Source organism: Camelus ferus, chromosome 2, assembly GCF_009834535.1.
Source record: "Camelus ferus isolate YT-003-E chromosome 2, BCGSAC_Cfer_1.0, whole genome shotgun sequence".
NCBI lineage: Eukaryota > Metazoa > Chordata > Mammalia > Artiodactyla > Camelidae > Camelus > Camelus ferus.
This window is the reverse complement of record NC_045697.1, coordinates 47,982,429-48,008,421: the sequence shown is the minus strand read 5'-3', so window position 1 is coordinate 48,008,421 and position 25,993 is coordinate 47,982,429. Positions and strand designations below refer to the sequence as shown.

The 25,993-nt window shown below is 38.3% G+C and overlaps 1 protein-coding gene and 1 long non-coding RNA gene across 5 annotated transcripts in view; one reads left to right on the top strand and one right to left on the bottom strand.

Annotated features, from left to right (window-relative positions):
- Window positions 1–12,130, bottom strand: part of CNOT6L (CCR4-NOT transcription complex subunit 6 like) — a 92,279-nt gene extending 80,149 nt beyond the window's left edge. The window contains exon 1 of one of the 4 annotated variants that reach the window (XM_032457369.1): window positions 11,600–12,130. Coding sequence is in view for 2 of the 4 variants with exons in the window: in XM_032457376.1 (XP_032313267.1) it covers window positions 11,314–11,318 (5 nt within the window). In the remaining 2 variants the exon portion in view is untranslated. Of the gene's footprint in view, window positions 1–5,465; window positions 5,487–11,313; window positions 11,456–11,599 lie in introns of those variants that run through there. The other 3 variants (XM_032457376.1, XM_032457357.1, XM_032457363.1) reach the window with 3 other exon arrangements.
- Window positions 12,131–12,530: 400 nt separating this feature from the next.
- LOC106731142 lies at window positions 12,531–22,012 on the top strand. Its single transcript, XR_001367560.2, has 3 exons — window positions 12,531–12,664; window positions 15,703–15,814; window positions 21,826–22,012. It is a non-coding gene; the product is annotated as an uncharacterized LOC106731142 (long non-coding RNA).
- The last annotated feature ends 3,981 nt before the right edge of the window (window positions 22,013–25,993 follow it).

Here is a 25,993-nt window from a genome sequence, read left to right as displayed (position 1 = left end):
CAAACCTAACACCAATGTGTTAGAGGCAGGAAGGGAAACCAATCATGAGGGTATTCTAATTATACCGGCATAAAGTAAGAAGGGCCTAAATTTAGGCAAAATAGAAAGCATTCCAATTTTAATCAGTTTGTCTACTACAAAACTCATAATTTTCTTTCCCAAACTGCATTCTTCTTCTGATTTTTCAATTATCTCTGACTTTTCCTTCATAATCACTGATGTCACTTAAAAGGTTTCTTTTCTCAATGAATATGTATATGTTCATGTATGACTGAAAAATTATGCTCTACACTTGAATTTGACACAATATTGTAAAATGATTATAAATCAATAAAAAAAATTTTTTAAACTTTTCTTTTCTATCCCAATTGACACAGATCTCTCTCTTGACTTATCACTTCGGATTTTAATTTTAACTCTGTAAAAGAGACTCTCTCCTCCCATTCTGATCCCCTCAGCTGATTCTGCATACCTCAACTATATTAATCTTCTTAATTATTTTAAAACTGCCACCAACCTCTCAAAATCACTCAATGCTCCCAAATGTCTTTAATAGTATTAATTACGAGATTCTAGAGCCATATTTACAATAACTATCAATCAAAACAATTATATAGCTGTGTCCTAAAAAAATCAACTAAAACAATATTACAACATAAAACTCGGGTATTAATAAGAGAACCTCAATTTATGGATATAGAAAACCACTTGCTGCTCTAGAGTTAAACCTAGGGTAAAATTAAAATTCTTTGTTCAAACCCCTCTATAATACTCATGCTCTAATTTGCTTTATTACCCTCTTTATTCCCACTGAAATGCTGGAGGTTAACCAGATATTAACTCAATGTCCCTCTCCTCCTTGAATCTGGACTCATGCCTTTCTGCTACTACATATTTGGTGAAACAATTTTCTATCATCTTAATGCCATTTGATCATCCATTTATTTAATAAACAGTTACTAAGACCCTAAAATATGTTAAACACTTAGTACATAGTAGGGGTTAAGCCCATACTATGTATCAAATGCTGGAGCTACAAAGGTGAGGTCTCTCTGCTCTTAAAAATCTCACAGTCTAGTGCAAAAGCAGAGACATAAACCAGGTAAATACAAGACAGCGTGGTAAATGTCATGAAAGAGGAATGCACAGGATGCTGAGGGAGCAGAGAGAAAGAGCATAAAGCAAAGACTAGAAGTGTCAGGCAAGGTTTCTTGGAGTAGGAAGCACCTTAAGTGAATTATTAAAGAAGTCACCGAGGTCATAAAGTATTAAGGTATTGCAGGCATACAGAAAGCATAAACCAAGCTGTATATAAGTCACTTGGCATGGCTAGGCTAGAGAATATGCTTGAAGAGAGAGGAGTAATAAACAATAAAACTGGAAAGGTACACAAGGATAAAATCATTATGGGCCTTGCATAAAATGCTATGAAAGTTCCTTTTTATTCTGAGAGCAATAAGCAGCAGCAAGATATGCTGGTAAGTATACAAGTTTAGGAATTCCCATGACCTAAACCTGAATTCGACCTCCTGTGTCACTTGCTATGTGACTTTCTTCAAACTTGCCTCTCTAAGCTTCAGTTTGGTCAACCATAAGACAGAATTAATAATACCAATTTTGCCAAGATTCTAACAGTAAGTTAATTCATGTCAATCTCCTAGCACAGGGGTGAGTAAGCTGCAGCTTGGTTTGCCAGCAATGAATGGTTTTACATTTTTTAAGAATTGTTTACTTTAAAAAAGAAAAACTACAACCAAAAAAATAGAATACAGAACAGAGATCTTATGTGACCCACAAAGCCAAAATATTTACTACATGGCTCTTGACATAAAAAATTTGCCAACTCCTTCCAGTAGCACATAATAGGCAACCAAAAAATGGAGTCCTTTAATAATAATTACTAAGTAGGGAATTTAAGCAATGTCGAATGAATTTTACAAGAATTTCTCTGGTGACAATGTATACAAGGAGCAGAAGTTAAAGGAGAAATAATGGATGTTGGGAAACAAACAAGGAGAATGCTGCAGTAATCCATTAACTTTTCCTTTCCCTCCTTCCAACTATAAAGGCGAGATCTACTTCTACCTCCTTTCTTTGTCCCTGCAAGTTACAAACCCACTTGTGTTCCCTGTATTATAGCACTTACTGTTCTTTGTCACTTAGCAAATTCTACCTTAACTTGCTTGCTCTTTATCCAGGCTTAAATCCCCTATAAGTGTTAAGTATTGTAAGTTTAAAGTAAATACTTTAGAGTCAAATAGATCCTGTTTTAAACACTGGTATTAACAATAGTCAAATTTGTTATTTTACTTGTGTGTCTCCTAACAATAAGAAACAGTAATAGCTAATATAGAGTTTTTAGTTTAGTTTTGTTTTTTTACTTCAGATGTGCCACATACTGTTCTAAGCACTTTATAGGTATTACTTAATTTAACCCTCACAGCAACATTATAAGATTAGGACTATTAATTACTGTCTCCCTATTACAGATGTGGAAATTGAAGCATGGAGAAGTTAAACGAGTCTCCCACGAGCTAGAAAGAGAAGGACCTAAGGCTCACATTCCTAAACAGCTATAGATTGAAAACCACACTGTCTAATTCACAGGACTTTCATGAAGACTAATTTATGTTACATACTTAAAGGGAAGGGGATGGCTTTTCACAGTCCTTAGTACTCAGTAGTCCAATAAATATTAGTCCCACTTCCTGGTAGAAAAAACTATGTTCTGAACTTTTTCCCTCAGAACCCTGAATATAACAGTTTATAGCCAGTAGAAATTTAATAAACGTTTATTAAATAGGTTAGGTATACTTTTGGTGATTCAAATTCTTACACTGTTTCAAAGTTATCATTCTGTACTTAATTCACAATATATTATTTCAGAAATTTATGTGTATATTTTGCAGAAGATTACACTAAATATGTACCTATAGCAGAATACACCTTGTCAATTTTTTGGTTTTCTTTAAATATAAATATTGTGATCAGTTAGCAATGGGTATATGTGTAAAGATCTCAGCAAAGTCTTTGTACAGAAAGACATTAAGGTTGGTATATTCTAAATTTAGTTCTATTCTCTTAGTGATATCTGTTACTGGCAAATATCACTATGATCTATGTTACTCATTTAGGGAATCTATTTAAGTAATTTGGGAGGAGAAAAATAAAAAGATCCTAAACGATAAGATTTCAGAGAGGTTCTCTCAGCAAAAAATGATATAAGAGAGATAAACTGCTATAACGTCTATTTTGTGTCACCAATTTGTGACACCAATTTCTATTGTTAATAAATGAAAACCCCAAATTACCAGGAATCTATTCAGTATGAATGATGAGTCTCTCACACAGCAAAGCGAACTACTTACTTCTTCAAAAAAATTAGAAATAAATTTTTATCTGTAATGAGGTTTTAAAGTGAACGGAAAAAAATTAATGAAAATAATCCTGCTATGAAAGAGAATACAAAACAAAAATTCTATTATTACTTTCCAATTTTTGCCTTGTTATCAGAAAGATTCTTAGCTAAATCCCAAAGTTATTTGATCTGAGACTTATAACATAAAGGAAGAAATATAATTAAAAAAAAATTACCTAATCAGAATGCAGCTGCATGCAAACACAATTACAGCTTCAAAGGTAAACAAAGTGTGATTATCACTTCAAGTGAAACATAACCTTACCTTGTAGAGCAAAATTTCCTAAGAAATCTATTACTTTCTTGAAAACTTACAAAAATAAAACCATTGATACTGAATGTTTTAGGGAAAAAAGTCAGGTGACAGCCAGGGTCAAAGTAAACATGGAATTCTTCATAAACCATACCCTTGATATCACAAAGGTTTGTTCTCTTCTTTTTAATTCTATGGTTAGAATTTCTTTTATGATTTAGTTTCTTTCTGCTTCCTGTGTCCCCATCCAACCTAGCTATCAAACTTAAAAAGAAAAACTTCTCCACGGTGTTTTTATTGAATGCTTTTCAAAAGAAGCAACATTCTCCACTGACCTAGAAATCCAAATTATTCAGAAAATCTTCAGTAAAGGATTAAGGGTCTTCCAAATGTGTTTATGGACTAATGAAGACAATTAGCACGAAAGGAGTAGGGAGGAAAATGAAGGAGGGAGAGGGAAAAAAGGAGCCCCTCCTTCCCAAACAAGTTAAGCATTATTATCTGCTACTTATTACTGGACATAGCATCTTCATTTTTCTAATTCACATTTCATACTTCCCTCAAAACTCAATCTCAATACCCTCTTCAATTCAACAAACTAGGAACAGAAACTTCCTGAATCTGATAGAGGGCATCTATGAAAATGCCACAGCTAATGTCAGACTTAACAGTGAAGACTGAATACCTTCCCCCAAGATCAGGAGTAAGAAAAGGATATTTGCTCTTGACACTCCTTTTCCACAATATACTGGAGGGTTTATCCAGGGCAATTAGGCAAGAAAATCAAATAAAAATGCATCCATATTGGAAAAGAAGTAAAAATATACTTATTTACAGGTGATGTGATCCTTGTTATAAAGAAAATGCTATGGAATCCAGTAAAACTATTAGAACTAATAAACATGTTCAGCATGGTTGCAGGATACAAGATCAATATACAAAAGAAATTTACTGTATTTTTATACACTTGCAATAAACAACACAAAAATGAAATTAAGAAAACAATTCCATTTACAACAGCATCTAAAAGAATAAAATATTTAGGAATAAATGCAACAAAAGAAGTCTAAAACTTATGCTCTGAAAACTACAAAACACTATTGAGAGAAATTAAAGAAGACCTAAATAAATGGGAAAATCCCATGTTCATGAACACGAACTAATTTAATATTGTTAAGTTGGTAATTCTCCCTAAACTGATCTACAGACTTAACACAATTCCTCTCAAAATCCCAGCTGGCAGAAATTGACAAGCTAATCCTAAAATTCATATGGAAATACAAGAGATCCCAAATAGCCCAAATGATCTTTAAAAAAAGAATAAACTTGGGGAACTCACACTTCTCAATTAAAGTTACAGTAGTCAAGACAGTACTGGAATGAGAAATGTCATAAAAATGAATGGAATAAAATTAAAAGTCCAAAAATAAATCCTTACATTTGCAGTTAATTGATTTTCGATAAGAGTGACAAGACAATTCAATGGAGAAAGAGCAGTCTTTTCAACAAATGGTACTGAGATAACTGGTTATCCACATGCAAAGGAGTAATTTTAGACTCCTTACATCAGGCCATAAATATAAATTAACTTAAAATGTAGCAAAGATCTAAATATAACAGCCAAAACTATTAAACTCTTAGAACAGGACAGGTAAATCTTCATGATCTGAGATTAATAAGTGGTTTCTTAGATACAACACTAAAAGCACAAGCAACAAAAGAAAAAGTTAGATTTCATCAAAATTAAAAACTTGTTCTTCAAGGGACACCATTAGGAAAGCAAAAACAACTTACCAAATGGAGAAAAATATTTGCAAATCAAATGTGTAAGGGACTTGTATCTATAATGTACAAAAAAAAAAAAAAACTCTTATAAGGTCAATAACAAAAAGATACATAACAACTTCAAAGTGGGCAAAAGATCTGAATACACATCTCTCAAAAAAACATACAAATGGCCAATAAGCAAATGAAAAGACACACAGTATCGTTAGGGAAATGCAAATTAAAACCACAAGATACTACCTAACACCCATGAAAAGAGCTATGATCAAAAAGACAGATAACAACAAATGCTGGCAAGATTTGGAGAAACTGCAGCCCTCATACACTGCTGGTGGAAATGGGAAATGGTGACGCTGCTTTAGAAAACAGCCTGGAAATTCCTGAAAAGTTTAAACATAGAAGAATGATATGATTCAGCAATTCCACTCCTAGGTATATAACCAAGAGAAGTGAAAATCATGAACACAAAAACTTGTACATGAATGTCATAGTAGAACTATTTATAATAGCCTAAAAGTACAAACAACCCAAATGTGCATCAGCTGATAAACAAAATGTGGTATATCCATACAGTGGCAGATTATGCAGCCATAAAAGAATAAATTACTATTACATAATATAACATGGACGAACCTTGAAAACAAGGTAAGGGGAAGAAGCCCATGATAAAAGACAACATATTATATAAAAGACCACATATTCTATTAAAATAGGTTCTATTTGTATGAAATGTCCAGACCAGGCAAATATATAGCCAGAAAGCAGATCAGTGATTGCCTACAATTAAGAGTATGAGAGAATGAAGGGTAACTCTTAAATACAGGATTTATATTTCAGGTGATTAAAATGTTCTATAAATTTTTGTGATCGCTGCACAACTATGAATATACTAAACACTACCAAGTTATATACTTAAAATGGGCTACTCCTATGGTAAGTGAATTATATCTCAAAAAAGCCATTACCCAAAAACCTCTCAACTCTTTTAGTCCCCACCCCACCTACCATTCCATTTTATGTTACTCTTTTTCAGAATGTCTGTAAACAGTTTATATTGTATATATTGTTTATACTGTGGTGACTTGAACTTGTTCATTTATTGTTTTGAAGTAACTAAATTACATGTTTTATCATCCTTACTCATGAGCTATAAGCTTCACAAGGGTTTCTTCTACCTCTTTCATACTTCTCTTTAAAACGAAGTATAATGATGGGTACAGAATGTGCCCTCAAAAAAGGTTTTTAATTTTCAAAATGCAAAATATTAGAAACAGTTAACATGGAGAAGTTAGCCAGACTACTCAAAAATTTCTTTTTAGGAAATACAGGTACATATAAAGCTCTCCAGATCCCTAACCAAACTCTCCAGAATAAAAATAAATAAAAGTGGATGCAGAGCTGAGATTTCACATTACAATAATTCTAGGCAATAAAAAAAAGTTGTGATTCAATTAAAATTAAAGTTATCCAGAAATAAAATTCACTTAATGTATGTAGGGTTCAGTATAAGTGCAGGTGGTCAAACAAAGTTGTAGTATTTTCATCATGAAACACGAGCACAGGTTAATAATTAAGTCTTCATTGTTTACTTGATGATTTTATTATTCTTTCTGGGTTAAGGCTTACAAATATTAATTACAATGACTTTAGAATTACAAAAACAGCAACAGAAAACACTAGAACACAGTAAGGTCCACCTAAATGGCATTTCTTTAAAGTATAAGGTAATAATAATAACAATAATGATGCTCTCTCCCAACAGAAAAAGAAAATTCAAAAAAATGTATTTCCCATGAAACTGTATCTCAGAAACGGAAATTCTAAATCAACTGATTTCAAAGTACAAAGAGAAATAAATCAAATAGCCAGAACCCAGCAGACCACAATGGCAATCAATAACCAAATAATAAAAGAGAAACCCACTAAAGGTATAAATCCAATTGTAATATTCTCTGTAAAATCTGTATCTTTAAACAGCTGCTGAAACTTGTCATTCAAACCTATCTTAGAAGAGAGTCCCTTCTTCCCTCCTCCTCCTCCTGTCCTTACTCGGTCCCTTCTCTTCCCATCACCCCACAACTTTCCACACAATTTTACTCTCTGAAGAAAGAAAACAACTTTTAAGCATTATTATTCACCTTTTAGCCATAATTTCACAAATATATGCTACCATCTAATATAACATCATGAAATGCCCCCAGCTGTCTACCACCCAGGGACTACATTCCCATCCCCCTTGCATTCAAATAAGATTCTATGACAAATTCTCACCAGTGAAATGTGGGCAGATGTTTGTCTTTGGGGGTTCTTAAGAAATATCCTGTGGGTAACAGGCAGCGCTCCAAGGCTCTGGGGAATGGTGCAGCCATAAGATGTAAGATGTCTGGGTCCCTCAATTACCACATGGAGGAAAGCCACAAGCCTACTAACAAGGAGCACCTGCACTGGACTGTTATGTGAGCAAAATAAAAACTTACAAGTGTTAAGCCACTGACATTTTGGAGTGTATTTATTACCCTAATTAGCATTACCCAAAGTAATCCATGCACGAATCGTAAGTATTTCAATTCCCCCTAATTAAAGACATTCCTAACGGATATTTTGGAAAAATTGTTTAAAAGCCCATTTAAGTAACGTTAAATTTTAAAACCTACACAATTTTCCACCTTGATTTTATTGTCGTTACTTGAAATGATAGCAAGAGGAGTTCCACTGTTTATATCACTATTCACATATCTTAATATATTGCTCATTATCATCTACATTCATGATTATTACAGAAAAATGTCTTCTTCAATTCTCCAAATTAAGAAAAAAGTATAAAGTGTTTTAAAATACCATAATTTATAATATCTAATAAAAATTACCAAACACCTAGTTAAAGGCAAAATTCTGTTTTCTATTTTATTGTTTTTAAAGTATTAATACTTAGAACATAATTTTTAAGGTAAGAATTCTTCCTTTAAATATAGCCATATGGCAGATAATTCTGCTCACTATAAATGCACACACACCCATAACACACACACTTTAACAAAACATTTTGCATTCTAATAAAGTTCTCCCTCCTATCCTTCACAAAAATCCTCCACAAATGTGTTCAAATTTTAATGATTTACCAGGGTTTTTTTTATAGCTTAACATTGCTGATATAAATAATAATAATAAGGTCTAAACTGGGAAACCTGGCATTAGTGAAGAGACACTGCAAACTTAAATCAATGAAACTTCTCCCACACTCTCTTCACCCTGCCTTCACCAAAAATAACAGAAAGAGAAAAAAGAAAAAAAAAACTTTAACCACTCTGTTGCCTTTGCCTTAAACTCTGTATCATTATTTTTTCCACCACAATACAATTAAAACTAAATGAACAGCACATTTATCACTCCACACAGAAAAATAAAAATGGAAAATTATTGAAAGCTGATAGATTTTTGCTTCCATTCACCAAAATATTCCAAAACGTTTTTATTCTTTTTTTTTTCTTTTAACCAGAATCAGTCAACGGGAACTAAAACAATTACAGAGCAATTTTGTGGCACGTATACTTTGTGGATCTACATAAACTCTAGTTTCTTGATTCTGTTTAATGCTTGATTGTATTGGAATATATATGTGCTATATATATAGCTTAAACAATTTTTTCCAGGGCTACACAGCAAGAACTCATAAAAAGAGTAATGAAACTGAAAGATGGCCTATTCAAAAATCTGCAAAAAAATTAGGTATGACTATACACTAGTACACTAGATAATTTTAATGACAGTTTTAGTTCTAAGAAAATGACTTGTAGAATACATTTAACATTGTGTTCATATACCTAACTTATACCAAAGGACTCTGAAATGTTCTATTGTCTTGATTTTTAACTTACAGTAACATAATATTGCTCTCAGCAATCCAATGAGTATTTGTACTTGTTTGTTTATGTTTTTCAAGGCCCACAGTCAGGGGCTGCAGGAGGAAAAACTAATATTTAAGTAAGCATCTACTATGTGGCAAACATGTTTTTTCAATCTATCCTCAGTACAACCTTATTATAAGGGTATTATCTTCTTATTGATGAGAAACAGGAGCTTATAGACATTAGGTACCTTGCCTAAGATCAAAGAGCTAAGAAAAATGGCACAGCCAGAGTCTGAGGTCTGTAAAATAAGTTCTTTTTCCACTAAACTACATGTGGTTTTTTTTTTCAGTAGTGATCATAGAAAACAGCCCTCCACCCCTCCTGCTCTTGTCCTCACTTCCCAGTGAACAGCAAGGAACATTTCTTTGTGAGACCAGGTTCAAAAAGGAGCAATCTCTGGCCATTACACAGAGCGTGGCCTGCGAGGATCGAATCTTGGTCATGACTTTAGCTACAAGGTTTTATGTAGATGAACTAACTAGACGCAAATAGAGGGTGGAGTAGATAAAGTAAACAGCAAATAATTATCCAAATGCCATTTATATTTGCTTCTGAAATGCACTGTACGCCTACTGGCAGCAGATTTACCTTTACAGTTGGTTTTGCTTAGACTACTCTCAAAATAGCTTTCCAAAAGCACACACCAATACACGATAGAGGCTGCTTGATCTAGGTCTTGGAGACTGAGAGAAAACTTGTTTGTACACGACTATCTTGACTGACAATTAAGATAACTAGAGGCAAGAAGGTAGTATCTCCTCATACACAGTACTGGGCTTCAAAGTGTACAAACGGCTCAGCTAAACTCCCCGAACACAATCCATCCAAACAACCTAAGCCATGTATCCGGCCAGGCTAAGGAGGATGACAGCTCCAGTAACTTCCTCTTCCTCACGGACCTCCTCAGCTCGGCGTGTACACGCCTTTCCCCCTAGGAGGCAGGATAAAACAATTTCAAATGCACAAAACCGATCCAATCCCACCAACACCACAGGACAGGGAAGCCAGCTTCCATTTCCTCCCCCGCCTCTCGGAGAAAAATTTTATCTTAAAAAAAAATGCGTTAATATTCCCAACGAGAAAGTATCTGCAACGAAAAAACTGAAAATACGTACTCCACACAGCCTTAAGGAAAGGATGAAAAGAAGGGGCCTCGACATCGCGTATACTCGAGATTTACTGCTTTGATTCACTTTCCCTTGGGTCCCACCGCCGGCCAGGGGAGCGCTTGCCGCTGGAACGCCAAAACCTGCCTTCGCCCCTCCTCAGGAGACGCGGAGGCGGCCGAGGCGGCCAAGGCGACGGCGATAGGCGCGTCCCGCCTCCGACCCTCACCTGCCCAGGCCCGAGGCAGCGCCGTGGGCCCGCGCGGGCCCGGCGTCCCGGCGAGCGTCCAGGGAGGCCGGCGGGAGGCAGGCGGGCGGGAGGCAGGCCGGCGGGCGGGAGGCCGCCGAGGCGGTTAGGCCGCGCTGCAGGCCGGCGCGCTTCCTGCCGCGGCCCCGGGAACGGCGGCGCGGCCCCGACCCGGAGCTCTCCCGGCCCGGCTGCTGTGCGTGTGCCGCACACACATTCATCCTCCCCGGCCCCCACGGAGCCGCTCACCTGCGAGGCTCCGGAGCCTCGGCCACAAAGGGGGAGGGACACGCCGCTCGGGGGTCCTGGACACACGGAACCCGCCCACAGAGTCCCGGGCCCTGGGCACGGACCACCCCCCAACACACACACACACGCACAACCCGGAACCTTCGCCGCCTCCGACAGAGCCGCGGGTCAGCCCCGTACCCGACACACACCCACTCGCTATGGGTCCTCAGGCCGCCTCCCCGGCCGCCAAAGTCCCAACTCGCACACCCACACGCACATTTCCCCCTCTCCCACCTCACTGCCCTGGGGACGCGCTCCTCTTCCCAACACTCTCGATCCTACTCAGAGACACAAAAACACTCTACCTCATTCTCTTCCTCCGGCCCAGAAAGAGCAACAGCAGCCATTTCCCCGCGGCAGGGGAAACACACACACAAACACGCGCGCGCGCGCGCACCAGGCCCCCACAGATGCTTCCCCTCCAGAGCCTCGGCCGCAGACGCAAACACAAACACCCACGGGCGGGCCTCGCTCCCACCCGCCCCGAAGGGAAGCGGCGGCGGCAGGCAGGGCCCGAAACCCGGCTCGCGGCGGGCGGCCGCGCAGGACGCCCGGGCCCGCGGTCGCGGAGGGCCTGCGCCCCTTCCTCACCTGCATTCAGCGCGCCGGGGTCCGGGCGGCGGCGGCGGCGGCGGCGGCGGGGCGGCTGCTGCTGGTGCTGGTGCTGCGGCGGCGGGGGAGGCGGCGGCGGCGGTGGTGGCGGGGCTGAGGGCAGCAAAGACATGCAGGCAGCCCGCCGGGGGGAGAGGCACCGGCCGGAGGGGACGCGGGGCGGGCGGGCCGGGCCGCCTGAGGAACGGCAGAGGCAGCGGCGAGGAGGACGGCTGAAGGGAACGAGGAGGAGACGGATGGGGGGCGGGGAGGGGGCCGAGGGCCGCGCAGCCGGGTTTCGGGGACGGTGACCCTGGGCGCGCAGGAGAGGCCCCGCGGCCGCGGCCACCGACGCAAAGGCCCCTGACGGAGGAAGCTGCGCCCCCGCACCCGCCGGAGCCGCGGCTATTACTCCGAGAGCCGCGCTGTGCCTGGCCTTGGCCTTGGCCTCCAAGCGCTGGGGCTGCCGCCGCTGCGGGGGTTGCTGCTGCGCCTACTGCTGCCGGGGCCGAGACTGCTGCACAGAGACGCCAGCTTTCGGTGCCTCCGCTCTGGTTCACACACGTTCACACCCCCGAGCGCCGGGGGAGAGGCGTCCGCGCGATATCGGCATTGAGATTAATAACAAGGTGCGGAGAGTGCGAGAAGGAGGAGGGTTGATTGACGTGGAGGGGCTGGCGAGAGTCAGTCACTCCCCGGCGCGGCGGGGTGGGGTGAGGAGAAGGAGGCGGAGCTCCAGCGCCGCTCCTTGGCCCCGCCCCCGGGGCGCCGCGCAGGGTCATAGTGCGCGTGCGCGCGCGGCTGCCAGGGTTCTTTCCCTTTTTCTCCAGTCCCCTTGCCGGGTTCTTACTCGCTTTTCTTGGCTTGAGTGACGAGCAGAGCTGGGGAGGCTGGTGGGTTATCGCAAAGCCACAGAGGCACGGGGTGGGGGAGGATGGAGAAAAGACTGGCGAGCCCGCCTCAACCGGTGCTCGTGCGTGGACGCGGCGCTGTTTACTGCACGCTCGCCGGAGGCAGCCTGGCCCCAAAGCCGAACCCTGGTCTGGGTGGCTAATCGGACGCCAGGTGAGGTGAAGGAAGTCACCGAAGGAAATGTTTCCTGGCATCTTCAGTGGTTTGATTTTTTTTAACGGGTAGCATCTGTAAGTTGTATCGTGAGAGGTAAATAACAGAACCTGTGACCCTCTGCGATAACCCTGTCCTATTTATTTTCTAATTCTCCCCACGCAGGATACTACTACGTGTGTTTGGCAGTGCCGGCTACAGAATGAAAATGTCAAAATGTAAACTAGAAATATCCGTGTTTACTTGGTGAACGTGGCCTTGACATTTTAAGTGTATGGAGTTTGATTTTGTTCTTGTGGGTCAGCTTCAGCTTTTACCACCAGCAATCCAAAAACAAACTCTACCAGCTCAAGAGGCAGAATACTGCTTTGCACAATCTCTTTCCCAATGAATGTTCCTGGCTTGTGTACTTACCAGTGTTGGTCAAGGGTGTATTAACAGTTTTTAGTACTTTTTTCCCCCACAGGGGTGTTGTTTAGCACATAAAGCACTTGGTGTTGATTGCAATTAATCTTAGGCCCTATTATTAAACGTAAAAGGCCTTCCTCTCCTGGGAGAAAAAGTTGCAGTAAAAATGCAAATCATTATTTAGCCAGAACTGATCAGCTGTTAAAGAGTCCACCACTGCTGAAGAATAATTGCATCACTTTAATCTTTGTCACCAGGAAGTATGGTGAGTGACTGGAGAAGCCCCTGGAGACCTACATTAAGTTTCCATTTCCCTCCCTAGCAACATCACCCCCATACCAGCTTCTGTAATAGGTCTGAAAATGGCCTTAGTCCTAGAAGAAATCCCACTCAATCCCAACTATCTTGATTCTAGACTAACATATAATGACTAATTACCTTGGGCTTTGTAAGCAGCAAGCCAGACAATTCGCTTCGGGAGCCCAGAATAGTAAACCTGCCTCAATGGCCACTTGCCACAGCATTTCTCCTTGGCACAGAAACACTTGCCCCAAAGAGAAATACTACCAAAAGTTGAAGAAAAGAGGAAAATAAACGCCTGAAAAATATAAATTGGATGATGGAACATCCTCACAGATTTAAGCTTCTTTAAATACCTGTAAATACATAATTACTAGCTATTTCATAATAAACAAACAAATATGGAGAATGTATTATGTTCCAAACATTGCATTTTGCATCAGAGATACAAAGATAAGCAGATATAGTCCTTTTTTTTTTTTCCGCTGGGGGCAGGTAGGTAATTAGATTTGTTTATTTATGTAATGCAGATACTGGGGATTGAACCCAGGAATTTACGCATGCTAAGCCTGTGCTCTACCACTGAGCTATACCGTCCCCCTACAGTCCCTATTCTTAAGTAGCTCATAGTCATAGGGGAAGCAGACCTGTAAACAGGAAATTCTCATATAAGAAAGCAGAAATGAAAGTATGAAAGATGATGCAAAATTAATAGTCACAACAATGCCCAGGAGGATAAAGCTGATGGCACTGGCAGTCTCACTTGAGCAGGGTGATACCTGCCTGTCTCACAAGCTGACCAGCAGTAGTGAGTAGGGTGAGCAAAGGGGATCACCTTTGTGGATGTTAAAAAAGCACTAATAAATGCTGGGGTTTGCTGGTCCTGAAGTTCAGGTTTATATAGACCATGTTCATTGTTGGCCTCTAAATTTTAAATACTGAATATTCACAATCCATTGAATATTCATAAATGTGACATTCATAGTTGAGAGTAGTGGATTTTATTATAAAAAGGTCAGTTAAATGCAGGTTGTTTCAATAATCTCTATTCTCAGGACTGTTCCCTTTATACGATAGCAAATAGATCAATTCTCTCACTAAAAACAGGAAAACAACATTTTCACAGCAAGTGACACTATATCATCCAAAAAATAGATTGTTGTTTTTCTCACTCGCAGTGAGGAGTTTGAGATTGGAGAAATAATCATTTTCAAATAGTTGGCACTGTACAAATGCTGACAAGTTAAATCTTCACAAATATTACCAAAAAAAAAAAAAAAAACTCCCTCATGAGACTCCAATTCAAAAGACATTCCAACAACCCTGAAGCCATAAGCAGTTTTATAGCAGATCGGAGTTTGCAACAGAAAAGTAGCCTGATTTTGATAGCTTATCTGGTGGAAATTTTTCATGTTTGACAGATGTTGCCATTTTTAAATTAAGACGGAAAATAAGAACCCAGTAAGAAAATATATCTTTAAAGAAGTGATTTATCCAAGTGAAAACTTTTGGCTTAACTAAGTCCTTTTTGACCAAAATGGTTTAGTAGTAGCACTGTGTAGGTACAACTTGTTCTGAAAACAGTTATGTTTATTTGTATTATTACAGAATTGGTTCGTTACTTCGCAGATAAAAAAAGTACTTGATGTTCTAGTGAACACCTGTGTCTTTTCCAAATTAGCAATTAATATTTTATCTGAGTAAATCTGATCTCTCCATATTTTTTCTATTAGTAGCACAGGTAGCTGGGCCTATAAGTTCCCTTATACCTATGTTCCTTTGTTTTCTGAAATTTTGTTGAGCAGCTTGCTCAAAAGGCAGATTTAAATTTTGTAATTTAAGGACATTATTACTATTTGATAAAGAATCAATTAAACTTGACTTTACTGATTTTAGTACACACTTTTACACTAATAGCTACAAAACTTCAAGGAAGGTGTTACATTTAAATTATGTAGTAAGTTATAATTAATAAAATAATTAAATGTAATTTACCTGATATTTATTAGTACAACTTTTAAATAGGTACTAATCAAGATGATCTTGAATGTTTACTTCTCGGACCTCCTGATAGGGCTTCCAAACTATATTCCAGTGACATAGTCTTCCTTTTACTGAACTACATTCCTCTCCACCTTCCCACCTTTACTCATCTTATTCCTCTTTCTCTCTCTGCCTCTATCACCATTACTTTATTTCTAATAGTTTTAAAGTATCATATACCATGGATATATTCATCCAAGAAATGTGGCTTTGCTCATTGTCTCTACCCCTCTTCCAATCCATCAGTTCTCTCTTTCCATCAACTTCCCATTTGTTCCTTTCTCTAGGATGACTGTGGATGACACCAAGGACCATCCCACTCTCTTGGCCAAAGATAAACATTTTCCACCATTTTTAACAGTGTGTCTTTGATAAGCTAGTCCTGGATAAAATGACAAGGTAGGCAAAGTTCATCTTGGTGTCCTCCTGCTTCTTCTTCCTACACCCCCAGTCTCAGGTTCCTGGATGCCTGAACATTCAGAATCTCCACCTCAACCCCATCAACATCAGCACCACTCTTCCTAGTACTTTCCCATATTCCAGAAATGTTCTACTGGGTAAGTACCACCACCATCAATAAATATCTAGTGTTTCAATTTTTCAAGGATCTGGAGACACCTGGCATGCTATCCAATCAATAAAATCAGTTATTTTCATGTGGTACTCCAATGATCTTCATGAGGTCTTCAGAGGTACGCATCCCAAGCCACCCAGTGTACACAGAGGGGACCGGGTAGGTGGGATCTCAACTAGAAACCTTTGTTTTTATCTGTTTTACATATTGACCATCTAATTGACTGCCTGGTAACTTCCCTTTTTCTGTAAACAATGCTCCTTTCCTTGGAGGGAACTATTCCTGCCTATACTATAAACAGGTGATTCTAGGGACAGTTGCAGCTCAAGAGAATCCCCCAACTTCTTGACTACAGGGTGGGCATATAACTCAAGCCAAAGCAAGCAGAATTATCCCCCAGAATGTTTTCACGTGGAATGAAGGGAAGAAGGGCTTGTCCACCATAGCAGTAGTCTGAGATGAGAAAGAAAGATGGAAGTCTTGAGAGTGGCCAGTGGCTGCATACTGCCTTGTGTGGAATGAATCCATCACACAGGAAGTGTAGAGAGTAAGTCCTGGTGGTGCACTAGTCTCAGGTTCCAGTCATCCATGAAGTCCAGCTGCACCTTTTCACAAAATATGCTTAAATTAACTAGTAAATTCTCTTCTATGTCTAAGGTAACTTGAGTTAGAACTCTGCAACCAAAACATCCTAATACGTTGTGTTTCTGCATGAAGGGTCTTTCAAAGAAGCCTAACTGCTGCTAAATAAGTTTGAAAACCACTGAACTGAACTACAGTAAGTTAATATTACTATTTGAATTGTGGTCAACTCCCAGATGTTGAAGATCACCTGGTCTTACTTCCTCATTTTCCACATGAGGAACCTGAAGCAAAGTGACTTGCTGAATATCACCCAGGCAGTCGATGGCAAAGTCAGTGTTGGACTGATTTATAGATGCCTAGTTCAGTTGTTCTCTCATTACAGTACCCTGTCATCTGTTTAATTCTTCCCAGTGGTATTTTTTAACACCTTTATTGTGGTATGATTCCTGTACAGTAAACTACACATATTTCAGATGTACAATTTGATGAATTTTGATAATTGTATATACCCATGAAACCACCACCACAGTCAACATAACTAACATTTCCATCACTCTCTAAGAGGTGCAAATCTTGAACTCCCAATTTATCCCTTCCTATCCTTTTCTCTCCCTGGTAACCATAAGTTTGCTTTCTATGTCTGTGAGTCTGTTTCTGTTTTGTAAATAAGTTCATTTGTCTTTTTTTAGATTCCACATGTAAGTGATATTGTATGGTATTTTTCTTTCTCCTACTGACTTACTTCACTTAGAATGACAATCTCCAGGTCCATCCATGTTGCTGCAAATGGCATTATTTTATTCTGTTTTATGGCTAAGTAGTATTCCATTGTATATATATACCACATCTTCTTTATCTGTCACTGGACATTTAGGTTGTTTTTATGTTTTAGCTATTGTAAATAGTGCTGCTGTGAACAATGGGATGCATGTGTCTTTTGAGATTATATCTTCCTCTTGATATATGCCCAGGAGTGGGATTGATGGATCATATGGTAAGTCTATTTTTAGTTTTTTCAGGAACCTCCATACTGTCCTCCATAGTGGCTGCACCAATTCACATTCCCACCAACAGTGTAGGAGGGTTCCTTTTCCTCCACACCCTCTCCAGCGTTTATTGTTTGTGGACTTTTGAATGATGGCCACTCTGACTGGTGTGAGGTGATATCTCATTGTAGTTTTGATTTGCATTTCTCTAACAGTTAGTGATGCTGAGCTTCTTTTCATGCACTTGTTGGCCATCCCAGTGGTATTTTTAAGAGGCAATTACTTAGAGATATAACCTTAACTTACAAGAATAAATTATAACAATGGCAGTTTCAGACACTGCTTAATGGGAAGATATTGTCAATTTCTTCCTGGGTATCTCCACTTGGACAGTCTGCACATATTTCAAGATCAGTATGTCTAAAATCAAGTTCATTTGTCTTTCCTCCAAAATCTATTCCTGGCCTTGTGTGACTCTCTCCCATTAAAAATGGTACCACCATGCTGATGGTCATGTAATCGTATGAAGGTTCACCCAACTCAGAATCCTAGGAATCATCCTTAACTTTTCTCTCCCATCCTCCCTATGATCAGTTTGGCCTACTTAATGTTTTCATCACTCTATTGACTCCATCCCAATGAACTACTAATGTCTTAAGTTACCCTGTCACCTCTTGCCTGAGCTTTTTTGCATTTTGTCTATTAATGTACCCCTACTAAGTACAATCCCAACATCCTCCTGAAACATACTCTATTCATATTACTCCGCTTTTTAAAATCTTTCAATGACTTACCATAATTTATAAACTAAAACCTAGTTTCCCAAGCATGTCTGTCCCTTAATCATATGCCTCTCACTTACCATGATGACCTGCAGCCACTTAAACATTAGCCTCTCTTTCGTTCACCTCTGGCATTTAATGAACTATTGCCATTTCTGAGACAGGACATGCTCCCCTACATATCTTTACACATGCTGTTTCCCCAGCATAGTATGCTCTTTTCCTATTTTGTCCGTCTCTTGGAATCATCTTTCATGATTTAGCTCAGGCATCACTTCCTTTATAAAGCCTTCTCTAAAAGCCCTAGTATGTCTTTACTTAGCACACTGGGCCCACTGATATTATAATAAGTGTGGTTAAATTAACTAGTAGATTTGACATCTAAACTAATTTGAGTTAGACCTCTATAACCAAAACATCTGAATTAATACATTGTATTTCTGCATGAAAGTTGTTTCAAAGAAGGCTAACTGCTGCTAAAATAAATTTGAAAATCACTAAACTAAATGACAATAAGGCATTATTGTCAGTGGAATTATAATCTTTTTTTTAAAAGGCGTCTCATTTGTGGAGATGAACTAGAGAACTTCCCCCTCTGGATGAATGCAGTCTGTCAAAGCACAGCCCCCACTCACCTCTTGGCCAGATGTTTTTATGCAATATGCAAACTGAACAACCATATCACAGTATACTGCAATTATCTATGTAAGTGCACATCTGTTGTTCACATCCTAGACTGTGAACTCTGCCTTTATCCTTAGCACATAACAGAGTGTCTGACACATGATGCTCAAGGAACATTTATTTAATTCATTAATTAATGGTAGCACTTCTCAAATCACGCCATGTGTCTTAATTTACTAGCAATTAGCTGCTGATAAAAGAAATCAGAAATAACAGTCACAGATGAAATAAATTGTATTTTTATCTTACAAAAAACAGCTCTGGAAATTGTCAGTTCAGGACTGATATGGCACATCCATGGTCAGCAGGACCTGTCTCCTTCTGTCTTTGGCTTTGCTATCTTTAGATCATGCATCTCTTTCCTGCCTCATAAACCAATATGGCTGCCAGGGCCATCTCACATGGTTGTGCATTTTGTTTACTGCAAAGGTGCCCAACCAAGAAGCCAGTGATGTCTCAATACTGTGAGGTACGGCATCTACCCAGAAGAGGAACTGTTTCTAATTCACCTGCAAGGATGAGTGCTTCTTTCTAGTCTGTTCAAAGGCATCAAAGAGGTTATCACAGATATTACAGTCACTGGGATCTCAACTATCCTATCCATTTTCCTGCTAGAGCAAAAATTATTCCCACTCCTAAGCACTATTCCAGAAGACCCACCAAAAAAAAATTTGTTTAGAATTCATTGGCCAAAACTTAATGACAGGACACAACTAGCTGAAAGGGAAACTGGAAAACTGTTTCAGTTAACCACAGCAGAAATAAACTCCTGGGGATCTTCAGTATAAGTGCAGCATATATACAATCCATCACCTCAACACTGAATACCTGATGAGTCCAAAGAAATAGAGTTAAAGCATTGTATTGAGTTTCATAACTAAAAGTTTTAAGTTGCAAAGCAGATTTATGTTTAAATTAAAGCAAGATACTTTCGATAAAATTTTCATGGTATGTTTTTACAAACGAATAATATCTTTGTCTCCCCCCCCCACACCCCCGACCACCCCATCTCTTTCTCTCTCTCTCAGTAGCAATTGTTTCTTGTTTTTGTTTTCTGGTATCCCAAACACTATATTTAAATTCGATGTTGTCAAGTAGAAGGATTCCATTATTGCTTATAAATTTTTTTTTAAAAAAAACCTCTTAAGAGGGCCATTCTCCTAACCCAGATACCATTGACATTTTAGGACTGTGTGTTTTACATTCATACCTACATTTGTAAGCCACTGGTAGTCAGTAAAGACTCCTCATTGCCTTTTGTTAAAGGTCCTTTATAACCTCAAACACCTTTCCAAACTTAGCACATTTCTCCTTCACTCACTCTAGGTTTCATCCATACAGACTTGCTCCCTTAATATGCTCTGACTTTCCCTCTCTATACCTTTGTTTACATTGTTCTTGGCTTACACTTCTCAACCTTTCATTTTACATGATCAAACAATCACATTTTTCAAGCACTGAGCTCTAATGCTTCTTTCATTAAATCTTCTGCATCCATCCCTCTCCCCCAACCAGATATATCTTACTCCCTATCTGAACACCCACAGCACTTTGCAAGAAGGGACTCTGACATGTAAACTTGATATCATAGAGATCCTATGGCTTTTGGAGTAAGACCAATCTGGGTACAAATTCTGGCTCTGCCACTTACTATATATGATCCCAGGCAAGTTGCTCAATTTCATCTGAAATATAAATATAATACATGTTTGCAGGGTTGGCATGAATAGTAAATGTTAGTAGAAATAAAAAAAAATAGAAAACAAAATAGTAAATGTTAAGCTTGAAAGTAGTAGACAATGTTTCTTAACTAAGTTAATAAATATAGTATACAAGCTTGTGCTGACATATTAGTATTGTGAATTTTTCAAAGATATTTTCAAGGAGCTGCTACTGTGCTCTCTTCCATCAGATTCTACCTAAGTGAAAAAAAAAAATCACAATAACAAAACACACTGGCATAATTAAAAGATACAACCACAAGTAGAAAATGCTTAAAGCATGTGTTCAATTCAAGAGATCTCTTCACAAATAATCTCCAGGTAACCATAGCCTGAAAAATTGTGGAAATACACATATCTTTTTTGCACTGGATTGGAAGGCAGGAGTGATGTGTTCTACTTTCAATTCTTTTTCTTTTTCTTTTTTTAATGGAGGTACTGGGGTTTGAATCCAGGACCTCGTGCATGCTAAGCATGCATTCTACCACTGAGCTATACCCACCCACTATTTCCTATTCTGTCATTAATAGTTTTGCTACCTTTGGTAATTTGCCCAGCTTTTCATTTTGCAGCTTCCATGTCTGTCAAAAACGGGAATAAAAACAAGACATTATATACCCTAAACAACTTGAAGATAACGAAGTGAAAATATTATGAGAAATAAGAATAACAAAAAATCTATATATTATGTCTTCTAATTATGCTATTATAAGAAGACAAGTAAATGGTTAAAAGAAATATTTCTTCTGGCTCTTTTCCTGAAATGAACTTCTTTATTATCAGCCAAAATGCCTTGTTTTCTGACAGCACAACCTAAGCAGTTCCCTAGAACCAACCTACCCCCCTACCTTACTTTTTTCTTCTTTCCTTCCTTTAATAGCACTGGACTTACAGTTGTCTGATAAATTAAATTAATATTTTTACCTGACCAACTCTTGGTGGATGGAAGAAGATTACATGCTCATGCTTGGGTTGACTCACATAACTGCTTTACCAAAATACCGATGTCACCGTGTTCTCTTGCTAAAAGGATTGAGAAAGGAAATGCTTTTCTGTTTTCCTTGTTCTTGTTTTTCAGGGCAACCTGCAGTTCTGTGCAGCAAGCAAGAGCTAGGGATTGAAATCAAAGAAAGACTATATGACATCAACCCAGGCCTCACACTGAAATGTGAATCTGTTAATAAAGTTATAGTCAGTTGCTACAGGGATGATTTTTCAGATGAGAAATTTCCATGAAATTCCAAATTTCCAAAAGAATAAAGATGTTCAACCTTTGGATTTCTTTTTGCTTTTATTCTTATTGCATACTTTTAAGTTAAAATATCGGCACATTCAACAGAGAAGTAGAAATGCCTCAAAAAACAAACAGGTAGAAAGACAGTGTACATTTCATCAAGATTTCACTATCTGGCACGTTACTCTGAAAACATGCATAGTACCATAATTTTCTGAAAGTACTCGGGGGAATTGGTACTTCATGTTCTCTAAATATGCTATTTGAAGCTTTTTTATATTTCTTTCAAAAACCAAGTACATTTTGCTGGAATTTTTCCCTGTCAATAAAGGACATTTATCACATAGTCTCTAAAAATATGTCCCATACTGTGCTAAAGAGACTGTTGAACTAGCTACACTATTGGGCTGAGGCCAACTTCAGGGATTCTTTCCCACAGAAATGAAAATGGCTGGTTGGCTGACTTAGCCTACGGTACGTGAGAAGCTGGATCAGCAAGAAGGAGAATGGTGGACAGGCAGCGACAGGTGGAACAGAGAGAGATGGCAGGCCATGTTCTCCCGGAGGGAGGCACTGAGGAGGCTCTGCCCAGATGTCCAACTAACACTTTGGAGCTAGAGACACAGTTTACTCCATCTGATGTGAAAAAGAAAGTGGGGAGTTGCACTTTAGACCCAGCGGCCCTTTGCATCCAGTTAATATGGTTAAGTCTGTCTTCATCTAGCTCTGTCCTGTTCTTCTGCCCCTGACTTGCTGAAGGAACCAGGACAGTTGTTCTGGAGAATGTCACACTTCCCGGTTTGCCTCATGCTTCCTTGTGTTATCATTTGTTTTGTTCCACTATCCCCTGTGCTTTCTGTAACCTGGATGTTACATCCAAAACTTGAATGGAATGAAATTAAGTATTTTTGGCTAGACTATATCACAGGTACATTGTGTGTGTCATGTTGCCTCCCATAGGAAGACACATACTATCTGGTTGACTCACAAAAATTGATGATAAATTTGGACCCTGGATTAGAGTGATAACAGCTTTCTCCCCCAGAAATCTAGATCAATGACTTGTTGCCTGTAGATACTTAATAACTATTTGGTAAAATACAGATTTCCCTATTGATTTTGCCCTTAAGGACCTTATATGTTAGTTAAGCCTTAAATTGGTTTTAGAATCCATTATCTGACTGTTTTGTTTTTTTATTTTGATGGTAGACTTACTTTCATGATGTTATTAAGATTAGTTTGCATTTAAAAAGTAAGTTAAAAAGGCAGATTAATCAAAGACATAATAGATACACAGGAGAGAAGACAAAGAGGCAATTTAGAGATAGCTGACAATCCTTGCAAATGAAACCAAAACAAACTGATCAAAAAGAATAATACAGTCATAATAAAAGGAAAAAAAAGATTAGTTTCCATAAACCATCATGTGCAGGAAACTGTGGCCCAGAAACACATGTATGGCAGGGCAAATAAACTAGCTGTTAAAAATTTTCAACAGATAATCCACTCATTAAATAATTTACATTTTGAAATTTGAAATTTATATAATCTAAAATAACTCTTTAAATGTCAACCCTTAGGGTTTTTTTTTAACTAATACCAACTGCTGATACACCTACACAAATCAAATTCAGTGAACTTCCACCAGCTGACCTTTAAGATAATCACTAGTTAAAGAAATTATGCTCTTTTCTGCAACAGGGATAATCTTGTTATTTGTGTTCTTTCTAGAATTATACTCCACTTTTTAATTTAGCTTGTTTATATTGGTGGCCTAATCCTCAAAAATAACCAAGAAAGCACACTATTTCTAATATTTCAAATCATCTAATTTCTTCCTATTTATTTTCCACGTATAATATTACGTTTCTTCTACTTAACTTTTTTTCTAAATAACTTTTAGACTTATTTTAATTGAGTAGGCTAACCAAACCTGGTGTTTTTGGACAGATTTTTTTTTTGAAACAGATCAATCTTTCGATGTGAAGAGAGCCTCTATTTCACCCTTTAGCTCTAAAATGACTCATGCTCATCACACATTACAATTTGTGTTCTTTTGTTAACCTTTTCAGTTCCTTCCTTCTAGCAACCTGAACTTAAAAGTTCTGATTCCAATATATAACATGATTTAAGAGAATCATTACACAAAAACTATTTTCTCTAATGCTTGTTGTAATGCCTGAAAACTAACCACAGAGATTCAGTCTCTGGAAAATAAAAACTTTTCTAAAATATACTAAAATATACACCATCTTAGTGTGTCCCAGCACCCTCTGTGCTGAACACCACTTCCATGAGATTCTCAGGGTATAGGGAGAGGGGAGATTCTGTGGTCAAATATGTACAGGAAATGCTGCATCCTGCACTTCTCTTGAAAATTCACAATATTCTTAAGCTTAACAAGAAAATTGAAAAGTCTTACCTAAAGAAACATGTTTTACTCCATTTAGCCAGTGTTTTCTCAGACATATTAACCACAGAATTCTATTTGCTTAACACCCATAAATGCCCCCAAGTAGAGAATAGTTGGGGAAACACTACCTTCACCTATATAATCAGCAAAGTTTTGCTTTAGAATCATAGAACCAGAAAGCTGGAAATCTTATGTTATTGATCATATATCTTAAGGGTTTTCACCTAAAAAAATAGACTTATGAAAGTTAAATGACTTGGCTTAAATTTAGAATCCATATTTCATTTTCTATCTGATTCCTGGGAAATCAATACACTTCTATAATTCTCTAATTGAAATACAGCAAATTATTTGACCAAAATGCTACAAAACTATATAGCGCATAAGAGGAGGCCTCTGCAATTGGGTTACTGTGATCCCATAAGGCATTATGGGGAGAGGAGTGCAAATTCTTATAAATTTTAGTTTTTTGTTTGATTCTTTATAAAAATGGAACCAATCCATACGTAGAGCTTTGAATTTACTTTTTTTTCACTTGACCTTACATTGTTAATGTATTTTCATGACATTAAATACAATTCTAGAGCATGGCTCTCAGCCGCATCAGACCCAACACTCCCTTTTCATAGCAAACATTTTGTAATACTTGCTTTATTATCCTGAGTTGAGATGCACAGATAATATATTGTATATACATAAGCAATTTATTAAAAAAAATAATACAATACTTTAGCTATAATATGTAGGAAAATTAAAAGCAAAGCAATTTATAATGAAATAATATATGAAATGCTCAGGCATGACTTCATTAGAAGGCAGAGTGAAGAAGTTAGATGTTTGGACCTTTGAGTAGTCTTCTCTTTTTATTTTTTACTTAGGGAACATTGGTTTATAACACTATATAAGTTTCATGTGCACAACATTATGTTTCTACTTCTGTATACACCACAGCATACTCACCACCAAAAATTTAGTTTCCATCTGTCATCACACAGTTGATTCTTTTTAAAACTCATTTTGCCTACCCCTCCCTCCCCCAACTTCCCCTCTGGTAACCACTACTCTATCTTCTGTATTGATGTGTTTGTGTTTGGTTGGGTTTGTTCACTTATTTTGGTTTTGTTTGTTTTTTATATTTCACATAGAAGTGAAATAATTACAATACTTGTCTTTCTCCTGTAGCTTTAACTTGAATGTCACGGCTACAAAAACAGACTGATAAACAAATGTGTTGATTTGTCATAGGAATGACACCAGCATGAATCACATGGTTCTACCAAGATGGTGAACTACTTTTGGTAAAATTCCAAACAAAACAAAGTACATTCTTGCCTATATTTACATAACAGCTGCTTTCCTAGAAAATTTATATTAAAACCATGGAACAAAAAACATTTATGCTTTGAGTGAAATGGAGTTGATGTCTAGGTTCAGATCATATATATGAGTTTTTTACACATGTATATGTCTAGAGAGACATCTGAAAACCAAGGAGAATGCATAAGCATTCATCCTTTTATGTGCAGAACTTTCCTGAGAATTCTAGATCATCTAGCATCCCCAGCCCCTGCCCACTAATCCCAAGTATCACTTCCCACT